At 35.9% G+C, this 13,894-nt stretch overlaps 1 protein-coding gene across 1 annotated transcript in view; it reads right to left on the minus strand.

Moving 5' to 3' along the window:
- Positions 1-751: 751 nt before the first annotated feature.
- The window catches only part of pcdh11 (protocadherin 11), a 970,759-nt gene continuing 957,616 nt past the window's right edge, over positions 752-13,894 (minus strand). Inside the window, exon 5 of the mRNA XM_051935327.1 lies at positions 752-2,677. Coding sequence (XP_051791287.1) covers positions 2,277-2,677 — 401 coding nt within the window. The 3' untranslated portion in view covers positions 752-2,276. The remainder of the gene's footprint in view (positions 2,678-13,894) is intronic.

The following is a 13,894-nucleotide window of genomic DNA, read 5'->3' on the forward strand; positions in this document are numbered from 1 at the left end:
TGCCACTAATGAAGCCAGTAAATACCTATTTCTATATCTGTATCTATGCCTCTTTCTTATATATATAGTGTGTGCGTGTGTATGTGCGTGTGAGTGTGAGAATAGTTTATTTATACATCTTTCTGTTTTCTGTCCTTGAAATAAGGTCACAGTTTGCTCTAGAGTTACAATATCACTTATGATGAACTGAGACTCTGTACTGTATATCTTTTCTCTTTTCCTAAAGTCATTAATCATTTTTGTAGAGGGTCATAGAGTTAAATTTCATTTATATAATTTAAACTGGGTCAAGAGCATAAAAGAGAAATTCAAACAGACACCGCAAACCCTTAAGTAACACTTTGATCTAACAGATTAAGGTTTGCTGCAAGTTGCTTTTTCATCCTGCATCATAAAAAAGCAACATACAAGCAACAACTTATTATTTTGGAAAAGTGATGTAATATGAAAATACCACCAGAATGATGAGTAGCTTAACATTTCTCAATGAGATCAAAATTACATTGTTTTACATATGCACATGATATTCCATTTCATTTTCCAACATACTACCAAAACAAAGATTTATGGGACAAAATGTTTCAGCAACTAAGCAAGCAGCCCATCTAAACGTTTTATTCACATTTATACATGTTTGCACAAAGTTCCTCTGTTTATATTTATTTTACACCTTCCTGTTCCTTGCAGGATGAAACCTTGTGCCAGAAAAAACTGTTGATCACAAAGCTCATTTAGAAACAACTATTTTTTTATTTTATTATCATGAACCATGCTTAATGACGTGCTGTGCTCTAGTTTAGTAAGTATCAATGAAGTAAACACAACATTGCTGTAAAGGTGTCTTGCTCACCAGATACCCCTATTCTGAGAGTAGTTCTGGTACTGTTATGTTTTATAACCATGAAGTAATTTACTTGCACCATATTCAGAACATTATTTCTAATCAATCAGATGTCACATGTAGCCTGACAGCTTACAGGTATCAAGTTGATCTGCTGCAGTTAAACACACTATATTTTTATTTGTTTTATCTTTATTTGTCTGTCTTTTGGTTTTTTATGAAGCTTTGGTTTTGTACACTTTCTAAATGACTGAATATAGGAAGGACACATTAATTTCAGAAAAATACTTTTTGAAGACTTAGCTTCTGTCTTTTGCTGTCCTACTAACTAGCAGCTTCAAAGGCTAGACTTGAATTAAAAAAAAAACATCAAATATATCAATACTTCAAAATTATTTTAAACAAGGTTTAGATTTTTTCCCCCCTGTCCTGTGGTCACGTGTATATTTTACGCATAAACAATAAACTCTTATTAGGCTATGGTGTTGCTACTGATAATGCAACTTGGTAATTATGCAAGAGTGAGACTTTCATAATTGCTTTACAGCACATACCATGATATACTTTTTATCATGTCCTTAAAAAACACACAATCAAAAGAAATATTTCATGTAAATGTGTTAAAAGAATTTTCTACAAGAGATAGTTTAAAATATTACTGCTCATTTGACAGGAATTAATGTTTACATTACAATTGATTTGCAAAATCTTGGTGCTTGTCCTGAAAAGTTTGTTCAGCCAATTAGTTCTCATGTTGCTATCATGAAACTGGTTTGTTGGAAAAAAAGACTTCATGCTTATGACAAGCAGAGTCACTACTAGTAATACCAGTGGTTACTGTTAATATTCAAAATGGTTAAAATTTCTTAAATCAAAAAATGTCTAGGAAACACTTAAGCCAAATTTATGGTCATGTTATGTTTAATATAAATAATGTTCTGGTGAAATTACCACAGATATTAATTGCTTTTGCTTGCTGACACCGCAGTAGGGATGAGGAGGTACACTTAGACTTCTGTGCACTTTTTAAATTATTGAAGCCACATATGTCTAGTAAATATCTGAAGCATTGGTTTGAGTTACAGATAACACTTAAGATTTGGTGCACATGCCTACAACCTTAGTATTAATTTGCAATTATTGTACATAGCCAGTTTTTTAAGGATTAACGTAAAATAATCCTTTATATAAATTAAGATACACTTTGGCTTAGAACTACTTGCTTATTTACAAAGAGACACCAGACTTACACATATACAGTGGGAAGTAAAACATTATACAGAAGCTCCTTTTTAACTGCAGTGTCATATTTACAGTACATAGATGTTGACTAGGTTGCTTCGCCAGTGGTAGCATGTGGGGGACAGAAAGCAGTTTCTACAGGCATTGAGGATATCCATTGAAGAAGGTGCTGTGCAAACGTTCTAGCTTATTCTTACAACTGGTGCTCATGGACAAAACTAGCAGTTCCACCAGATGCTGGAGCCTGCTGAGTTGAAGGAGTGAAATTTGCCAGAGGTATGACCTTCACTGGATCTTCCTTTGAACTAGAATGTCTCTCCAAAGTGTTGTAGAACTGAGGCCTGTTGTTGCCTTGACCTTTATCAATTTCATCTTTTGGCACAGACCTACCCAGTGTATGGCGACCATCAAGCTTGGCTCCTCGAGCCCAATTCTGTTGAAATCCAAAAGTAGGTACTGCAGAATTTGTAGATTGCTGGTACTGGGTCAAAGAAGGGGGCATCCAACAGCTATCAGAATGACCAAGAATGAGGCATTCTTGAGTGCAGGTCTCAGATGCTTCAGCTAGTGCTTTTTGCAGATTCACTTCTATAGCTGGAAAAAAAAGAAAAAAACAAATCATGCCTGAAGGTCTGTCTTCATATTCACTCAAAAATTGTTACTTTTTCATTAGTAAACTTAAAGTTATTTTGAACAGACACTCTAGTTTAATATCTGTTAGATAACATTAACAAAGGATATGAAATTACATATAAAGTGCACAACAATCAAGTGATAATTCTGGAGTTAGTTATTTACAGCATGTAGTGGTATTGCCATAACAGCTATTTTACCTTGACAACAGTGTGGTATCGTACATCATAAATAACATTGCATTATGTAAACATAACATGTACTGGTAAAAAGCTCATCAAGAGGTGACAGGCCAAAACACAGCACAATAAAAGGTAAATTTCTTTCTTTTTTACATTTTTGATGGTGCTTTTTATGCAGATACAAATTGTTTCATTGGTTCTGTTCCTCACAAGAAGCAGTTTTGCCCAGCAACAAGTTCAGCCCGAATGGCAGCAATTTTGTTGAGTGTCTGTGACTAGTGAAACATCCGTATTCTTTGAAAATGACACTCTTTTGCTTTGTCTACTGTTTCATTTGTTCATTATAGCCGGTACATTACTCTCATTATCTGAGCTTCGAAATGTTTGAGGCAATCTGCACTTATTTTAAATAACCCTGTTTCTAAACCAAAATAAGGTATTGCTTTAATGAGAGTTTTACAGCTTTTAAGCCTTCTTTTTTGCCCTTTAGCTACACCTTCCATCTGAATTACAAAATATGGGTAACATACAGATTTAACTGCACATATATAATCAAGCAAGTTATATGTTTGATTAATATGTTGCTTCATTGCAATGAAACAAAATTCACAATATAGAACACCAATGCCTTCTATCTGTCTATCAACCCATTTCAACTGGGCCCAGAGCATTAGGCCTCAAGGCATTAAAAGAAAGTTAAGAACAAGAGCCAGTGGATCATAGGGTTCATTTAAATATCGACTCATCCATATGGAGCCAATTTAGAGTCACCAATTGATCTATAATTTATACTTTTAAAATAATACTAATAAATACGCGGCATGGTGGTGCAGTGGTAGCACTGTTACTTCGCAGTAAGGAGACCTGGATTCGCTTCCCAGGTCCTCCCTGAGTGGAGTTTGCATGTTCTCCCCGTGTCTGCATGGGTTTCCTCCGGGTGCTCCAGTTTCCTCCCACAGTCCAAAGACATGCAGGTTAGGTGCATTGGCGATCCTAAATTGTCCCTAGTGTGTGCTTGGTGTGTGGGTGTGTGTGCGTGTGCCCTGCGGTGGGCTGGCGCCCTGCCAGTGGATTTGTTCCTGTCTTGCACCCTGTGTTGGCTGGGATTGGTTCCAGCGACCCCTGTGACCCTGTGTTAGGATATAGCGGGTTGGATGATGGATGAATGGATGCATGTGTTATTTATAAAGATGTTTTGATTACTTTTGATTAAGATAAATGGCTGTCGGTGTACTTCAAAACTATTGATGGCTTGCAAATATTTCTTGTATGTTTAGGATTGTTCTCTATTCCACTGCAGGTCAAATTGCTCACTTTTTATCATACCTATTATGAATGTTGATTGTTTGATACAGTATTCTATAATACTATATCTCTTTTTAATTCTAATATTTAACTAATTAATAATGTTTTTGATTAACTTATCCATTTTAAAAACCCTATTTAAATTTACTGTACATAACAGACTAAGAAGAGCGCCCACTCTGACGTGACGCATGCTTTGTAAATACTAGCTAAATATAAACAGGATCCTTGAGGGCAGTTTGATCAAGAAAATGTTTTTATTGCCACCCAGCCAGTATGATTCATCCTCCCATCTCTTAAAATAAAGCACTAATAACACTAGTTCTTGCCCTTGTCATTATTTAAAGAACAGAACAGCATAAAATGTACATGTTTATTCTATATACTAAAATTTAAACAAAGGAGCCAGCTATTTTCTAGCTAATGTGTAAAAAAAACATTCTTTCCACATTTGGTAGAACAAATACAGTGGTTACTAACCCTGCTCTACATTACCATTTCTTCCTTTATAAAGTTTTTATAATGCTGAAGACCTTTTACATTTTACGTGCATTTTATCTTTTCTAAAAGCAGAACTTAACTTATCCAACATTCTTAGTAAGCACTACAGATTAAACCAGGCAGCACAAGGCCACATACTGTAAGCAAGACAGGTGTAGGTAGTAGCAGTAAAGCAATAATGTCAAAAATGTACACAAATATTCCTAGTGCAGACTGTTCATTAACAGGCACTATGAATAGGCAATATTAAAATATTTTGTTTGAGAAGAAGTTTCCCAAAAATACTTAGACAATTTCTGTATCTTCTTTGTAATTATTTCCTTTGAATTTGCATTTGGTGCTGACTGGGAAAATGTACTGCATTTGTGCGTGTACTTGTGTGTGTTCATCCTGTGACAGACTGGTACCCCATCCAGGAAATTGTTTCTGCCTCTTGCCCCAGTGCCTACTGGGATAGGTCCTGCTGCCCCATGACTCTGCTGTTAGTAAGGGGATTTGGAAGATGGATGGATGGTAAAATGAGGGTACAAACATGAATGTTCAGACACAGAGAGAAAGAGACAGAGATATCAATTCACAACCAGGGGAGCCCAAGAGCATGCCATTTCTCAGCAGATAATGTTCAGCAGTTAGGATCACAGGACTAATTTCCAAAGGTATTTAAACAGCCAAAATAAATGTGCCTGCTCTTCATTTCTTATAAAGATGTAGTGACTTAAGCATGTAATACTAAACAAAACAGTAGAACTCAACAGCATGAGTTACAGTATTTTGATAGCTTTCCACAAACTCTAATGAATTTTGCTTACATACAGACAAATGTTGTGAAAAGGGGAAGCAGATACTGCAAGCAGTGAATGTAAAAGCAGGAAATAGATATTCTTCTAAGAACAGAGTAAACGAAAGAGTTGTTGAAGGTGAGGGTGGAAGAAAAACAGAAAAAACAAATGACAGACCACAAAACATCTCAAAATATCAAGGTCAAAAATAGTTAGACCCTGATGTAATGTTTTTTTTCTAACTCCAAATGCAAAAATACTTAATTAAGAAATTAAAAAAGGTTGTGTGTTTTACTGAATATGCAGATGATTAAGGATAACAATGATGTAGCTAAGCACTGCTACAACGTCTGAACGCATTATTATAAGCTGTCCCATAAAAACCTTATAAAACAATGACCACATGAAAGAAACCCATCCGAGATGGTGCTATAGTGACGTCACCACAATAATTCAATTATTACAAAATACCACAGATACAGACTGAACTCTTTCTATATTTTTTCTGTTGCTCACACAAGAGAGGGTAGAATGTCCTGCACCTGACCTGCACAATTGGTGTGCCCCTTGTGTTATTGCAGGCTACCATAGACTTGGTGATTTCTACATATCCCCTGATACAAACATTGGCAGTTGCTTGGGGGCTAACACCTTGCTTTGTCCTTGCACTTTATTGCAACTATTTTGCCTTTTTGTCATGTAGCTACTGTGACACCACAGGGAAGTTTTATGTGAATTCACTGGACATATCACAGTGGTTCAGTCGTACAGTGCATCATGCATCAGTTTTACTTTCTGTGTCGACATCTGATGACCAATTCACATCGTCATCACTTTTGCTTGATTTGTTTAGTTTCAGGTCATTCTAAAACTGCCTTTATGGCTTTTCATTTGCTATTGTGGTTTTTGTTAGTGCATCTTTCTTAGAGTTATCATAAAGTGGCAGAAAGCATAGAAATATGTTTTTTTTTTTAATTGCAGCAAAATGTTATTTCATTCACTAGAGTTATACACTATAAAGTGTATCATTAAACATCACCACAAGACTGACATATGTTCAACCGTAATTGCATTAAATTCAGACTTCTGTCATTTCAATAACTTAATGGATTTGTTACAATAATTTAAAGAAAGCATGTACTGTATATGGGACACTTAGTCTTAGTTGAAATGAATAGCACATGAAGAAGTTATACTTAAATTAATGATTTTTTTGTTTAAGTTAGAATGTCAGATAGACTAACATATTTTAAACAGAGACATAAATATTCTGAATTTTGCTTCAAGAGACAGTATTAAATAAAGCTTATGTTCAAGAAAGGACTGGACAGGACCAATGATAAGATTATTATTATTATTATTATTAGTATTAATAATAATAATCATCATCATCATCATCATCATCATAATAATCATAATAAGAAGAATAATTCCTCACATTTATATAGTGCGTTTCTCACTAATGATGGTTCAAAAGAATTTCCATATCACACCGCACATATAATGTTTTTCTTCATTTCTTTTAATGTTTTGAATCTTTTGCAGTACATCAGACATGAAACGCACATAACACCAAAAATAGTGTATTGTTGAGCTATAGGTCTGAAATAATTAGTTATTTCTATTCATACAATTACATTCCAAAGGTTTGGCAATATTTTGTGAAGTAACAGTTTAAGGCAGCAGATGGAATTGGGAGCTAGCTTAAGAGTTCGTTGGTCAGCATTATGTTATACAAAGAATTAATTAACTTAAAGTTAAAAATAAAAAGTAAGCACTTGGTAAGCTTGACATTGGCCTGGAAAGTGTTTTTTAACATGCTGGCAGTAAAAGCTGTTAACTTTCAAAATTGTTAATAGTGGATGGGAAAATTCTGCAATCTACTGTACATGGTAGGTTCAGGCAATAGAGTATTTCATCCTTCTTCTTTCACACTTTCTTGTAATGGTTTGTCTATTTTCAAATTACTACAAATTGTGCCCTGTGTTGGCTGGGATTGGCTCCAGCAGACCCCCGTGACCCTGTGTTCGGATTCAGCGGGTTGGAAAATGGATGGATGGAAATTACTACAAATAAAAGCATTTTACATATTTTTGCTGCAGTTTTTTTTTGCAAAGGTTAATTATTTGGGTTTTCACTAGACAGGAGTTTTCCATATATTAAGCTTGTATATGGCTTTATTCATAATTAGAGACATGCCATTTGTTTGTCTGCCTGCCTGCCTAAGAGGTGCCCCTTCTGTCTCAGCTTTCAAATACAAGCTGAAGACTCAATACTTCAGTTTAGCATATCCTGACTAGAGCTGCTGATTAACTGTACAGACTGCATCTCTGTTGTTAGTCATTATCACTAAAACATAAGTAATATGATAGTTATAATTTGTTACTAATCCTCACCTATTCTCTTTTCGGTACTCAAATGTGGCACTTGGTGCCACTTCCCATGTGCCAAGTTGTTTTGTCTGCCAAAGATAAAGTCATCTCTGATGGAGGGTCGCAGGAAACATCAGATAGAGGGGTCCATTCATCAGATTGGCTGGCCCTGCACTGACTTAGCTGTGGAATGGCCAATATGGGGAGGCAGCTTGATGGCCAAGGTCTCCAGGACTCTGAACAAATCCAAATTCTATTATGTGATATCATCTCCTTTTGAATTCTGCTCTGTAGTTGTAATATTTCTATTGCATTTCTATTATACTGTATTGAGGATTACTTGTGTTTTTTGAAACCCACTACATGCCCAACAAACCTTTCCCAAGGTTTATTCCATTTTTTCCCTACAAGGGTTTTTTTTGGGGAGTTTTTCCTTGTCTTCTTCGAGAATCAAGGCCAATGGGCATTTGTCAAAAGGCAGGGCCTGTTAAAACCCATTGTGGGACTTCTTGTGTGATTTTGGGCTAAAAAATAAGTAGTATTGTATTGTATTGCATTCTTTGTATCAGTGTTACCAACAATAAAATATTACAGATTAAAATGATTACTGAAAGTTACCATTTTATTTTCAGTCAGTCAGTCATTGTCCAACCTGCTATATCCTCAAGGAGGGTCTGCTAGAGCAAATCCCAGCCAGCTCAGGGCGCAAGGCAGGAACAAACCCTGGGCAGGGTGCCAGCACACCGCAGGACACACACACACCCAGCACAATTTAGAATTGCCAATGCACCTAACCTGCATGTCTTTGGACTGTGGGAGGAAACCGGAGCACCTGGAGGAAACCCACGCAGACACAGGGAGAACATGCAAACTCCATGCAGGGAGGACCTGGGAAGCAAACCCAGGTCTCCTTACTGTGAGGCAGCAGCACTACCACTGCACCACCATGCCATTTTATTTTTTCAAATTCAAATATAATTTTTACTCTTGGTAGAGATGACAAATTCACTTATGAGTTCTTAACTTCATATGAATTACATGTTGTCTGGTAAAAGAAAATGGACATATGTCTGATTAATGACATTATTTTAAGTATAGACTGTTTTATTTTTCTTAAGGAAATCTACACTTACAGACACAACCTTGCACAAAACCTTTCCTTGAGCTTTTATGTTTTTCACAATTTGCAACTTGGGATGGACTGCCATCCTGTCTGGATGTAGTTTTTGGCTTGAAAATCTATAACTGCATTGAGCAGATTTACATATGGTCTTCAAATTCACTTCATACAATACTGTTATATACGTGCAAAAGTTCCGCAAACAATAATGAAAATTACAAGTAATCGTTTTTTTTTTTCTTCACTTTCAATGTTTGTAATGGTGCCATTTGTTAGGCTTTTATTTAAAACAGCCAAAATTAGAGACTACTATAAATCCTTATATTCTACTGAGTTTAAAGAAAACAACACACAATCTAATGCATTTCTGGATACATTACAGATACCACAAATAGATACTTTTAGTGCAGAGGAACTGGATAAACCTCTGGCGCTATCAGAATTACTAGATGCTATAAAGTCACTTCAGAGCAGGAAAGCAGCCTGCCCTGATGGCTACCCCGTAGAATTTTATAAGAAATTCTCACCTAGCTCCCCTCTTATTAGCAACATTTACAGAAGCTAGAGACAATCAAATTCTACCTCAAACTATTCGCCAAGCATTAATCACTGTCTTTCCTAAATAAAATAGGGACTTATTACAATTTGCATCATACAGACCAATTTCACTTCTGAATAATGATGTTAAGATACTTTCCAAAGTCCTAGCTAAAAGGATGGAGAAAGTGCTGCCTTCGGTAATATCACAAGATCAAACTGGATTTATTAAAGGCAGACACTTAGCTTCGAATCTTCGATGCCTGTTTAATATAATATATTCACCTGCAAAGTCAAACACCCCAGAGATATTATTATCGTTGGATGCAGAAAAAGCATTTGATATGATTGAAGGGAACTACCTTTTCAATACATTAGAGAAATTTGAGTTTGGCCCGAACATTTGTGCATGGATCAAACTACTGTATACTAATCCAGAAGCTTCAGTTTGTATTAACATTTGTTCAGACTACTTTAAACTAAAACGTGGTACCATACAAGGATGCCCCTTGTCACCACTGCTATTCGCAATCGGCATTGAGCCACTGGCAGTTCACTGTCGAAATGCTTATCAGATAAAGGGGATTATCAGAGAAGGACTTGAACAGAAAATTTCTCTATATGCAGATGATATGGTACTGTATATATCAGACCCACAAAATTCTGTGCCTGTAGTCTTAACAGCACTTACAGAATTTCAAAAGATCTCTGGTCTCTTGAATAAATTTGAATAAAAGTGTACTCTTTCCAGTGAATTCTCAAGCATACAATATTAGATTAGACACCTTCCTTTTTTTATTGCAGATCAGTTTAAATACCTAGGGGTAAATATCACAAGTAAACATAAAACTCTTTATCAACAAAATTTCGCCATCTGTATGGAAAAAATTAAGCAACACTTGCATAGATGGTCAACCCTTCATCTCACTCTAGCTGGAAGAATTAACATTGTTAAGATGAATATCCTTCCTAAGCTTCTCTTTTTATTTCAAAACATTGCAATATATATCAATAAATCATTTTTTAAGCAATTAGATTCAACTATAACCTCATTTATTTGGAACTTAACACATCCACATATCCAAAGAGTGACCCTACAAAGACCTAAGGTAGAAGGTGGCATGGCTCTACCTAACTTTCAGCTTTATTACTGGGCAGCAAACATACAAGCTATAAAAACCTGGACACAAATTGATGAACATACACAGGCTTTGTCCGCATTAGAAATAAAATCCTGCAGTACTTCTTTATATTCCCTGTTTTGTGCCCCAATAAATACAAGTTATCACCAATATACTAATAACCCAATTGTGCTTCACTCACTCAGAATATGGAACCAATGTAGAAAACATTTTAAGATGGAGAATCTTTTATCTGTGTCACCACTGTATGAGAACCACCTTTTTCAACTCTCACAAACATATGCAGTTTTTAATATCTGGAAAACATTTGGGATTAAATTGCTTAGAGATCTTTATATAGACAACATCTTTGCATCCTATGAACAATTACATTCCAAATTTAACTTTCCAGCAACACATTTATTTCACTATCTTCAAATTAGGAACTTTGTTAAACAGAACCTGCCCGATTTTCCTCATCTTGCACTTTACTCTATGCTGGAAAAAATATTGCTCAGTTTTGAGGACTCAGACAGCATTTCTGCAATATATAAAACTAGCAAAATACCCGCGCTTCGCAGCGGAGAAGTAGTGTGTTAAAGAGGTTATGAAAAAGTAAAGGAAACATTTAAAAAATAACGTAACATGATTGTCAATGTAATTGTGTTGTCATTGTTATGAGTGTTGCTGTCATATATATATATACATATACACATACACACACATATACACACATATACAGATATATTACATATACATATACACATATATTTTTTATATATATATTTTTATATATATATATATATATATATATATATATATATACACATACATACATACATACATACATACATACATACATACATACATATACACACATAGATGCACTTACAATAACATAGACATCAATATAAACAACATTAACATCATTATCATATGAGAATATGAAGTAATATATAAGAAGCACATTTCATATAAATATAAATTATTAAACAGTAAAATCTTCTTCTATAATTTGCTACCGTGGCTTTTCGTTGGTCTGTCCAGGATTTTAAATGACATGTAGCTTGCAAACCGTTTCACGTATTGACTTGAAATCTGGTACACATATAATACGTCACGTCTGCTATCCGCTTTATGGGTGATGAATGTATTACTCTTTTTATGTTTATTTTATTTTAGAATCAACTCCTATCTGCGCACACCAGGGCGGCCGTGGGCAGATGCGTATGGTGTATTCACTCCATGTTATCGTGCATTGCGCTGTCACTGGTATTTTGATAAAAGAATTTGAACAATATATAAGAAGCGTATAAATTATTAAACAGTAAAACATTAACATTTAAGAAGTAAAGTTACATTGAGTACTACTGCAGTGCCTTCGGGTATACCTCATTTTTTCTTTGCCCATTACATGCTTAAATGTATACATTTTTTGGTGTACCTACCCGAGAACACGCGACATATAACCGACCGTGGGAGAAGCATGGATTTTAAACACGCGTTGAGTTCATCTGCTGGTCTCCCTCGTGGAATAACTGGTAATGTTTGACTAAAATCTACAGCGAGTAAAACGACATTACCTCCTTTTTTTTTTTACGATCTCTGAGATCTTGCTTTTTTCGGTTCAAGGCTTCATAAGCTCTTTTATGTTCCATGGTGTACTTAATAAGTACTAATTATCCCAAACCATCATCCTTGAATGTTGCAAGACTTTCGCCTTGTATGTAGATCGGGGTAATTACATTCATTGCATTCCTAGTCTGAATCACAATCTGATTGTATGGGTGGTTACCTGGCACTGTAGGGTTGCCACCCGTCCTTTAAAATACGGAATCGTGCCGCGTTTGAGAATGAAATTGCGCGTCCCGTTTTGAATCAATACTGGACGGGATTTATCCCGTATTTTTTTTATAATTTTTTTTTTAAAGCAGCGTCTCATGCAAATCATCCCACACGCATTTTATGAAGATGCCTCCTTTCCTAGTTTTGATTGGGTAATACTTGATGTCATCGTTAGTTTGATTGGTGTTTTTAACTGTCCAGTGAGGAGGGTGTGTCTTTTAAGTACAGTCTGCAAAGTGTTGGCACTGAGATGTGGCGTCAGCGCCATAGTTGAAGCCCCTAACGTTGCGGTCAGCAAGTCGGCTAACATCCGCCATGTGCCGTCTTTCAGTTGCGAGAAGCAGATCATAGAATGGTTGAAACTGTTGCCCCTAACGTTGCGCCACGGCGTGTGGTTCGTTTATACCTCGTGTCTTCTCATTAAACTTTTATCTCGCGAATATGTTATTGCAATCCGCAGCGGGAGCGTTTCTATAAACTTAATTTAAAGTTACGTTTTACACCGTGCTTTGTTTCCCTTATGAACATGCTTGTATGCTTAACTCGCTCCGTTCTCAATTGTTTAATTAATTTTTTGCTCTTCGCTGTTTGCGGCTGTTCCTCCATTTCCATGTTATTGCAATCCTTAACGGGAGCGTTTCAATAAACTGATTGAAAATAGTTTTGCATTTACCTTTTTAGTAAAAGGCGAGCTTTTAAGCCTGAGAAATGACCCTGTAAATGCACACGTTTAATTGGACATGTGTTAATATGTATGGTTACACAGTATTAAAAGACAGTGAACAACGTCAGTTACCTTTGTTCCCGCATTTGATAAAAGGTGAGCTTTTAAGCCTGAGAAATCACCCCGTAAATGCACACGTTTAATTGCACATGTGTTAATATGTATGCTTACACAGTATTAAAAGACAGTCAAAAATTAACGTCATTTACCTTCGTTCCCGCGTGTGACTCGTGCTGTAAATGTCTTCCTTGTTTTTAGTTCACGTGATTACGTAGGAGGTGTGATGACGCGATACGTGACTCCGCCTCCTCCATTACAGTGTATGGACAAAAAATATGTTCCAGTTATGACCATTACCCTTTGAATTTCGAAATGAAACCTGCCTAACTTTTGTAAGTAAGCTGTAAGGAATGAGCCTGCCAAATTTCAGCCTTCCACCTACACGGGAAGTTGGAGAATTAGTGATGAGTGAGTCAGTCAGTCAGTGAGTCAGTCAGTCAGTCAGTGAGGGCTTTGCCTTTTATTATTATAGATTATTTTATGGTCCCTCCCTTTCAGAGACCCAAGAGGACAATGGGAAAAGGATATCTCACTCAACATATCAGAAAAGGAGTGGAAGGCAGCAATGCAGAGAATTCACTCGAGCTCCATATGCACAAAGCATACAATTATTCAACTCAAAATGATATACC

This window comes from Erpetoichthys calabaricus, chromosome 12 (assembly GCF_900747795.2).
Source record: "Erpetoichthys calabaricus chromosome 12, fErpCal1.3, whole genome shotgun sequence".
Classification (NCBI taxonomy): Eukaryota; Metazoa; Chordata; class Cladistia; order Polypteriformes; family Polypteridae; genus Erpetoichthys; species Erpetoichthys calabaricus.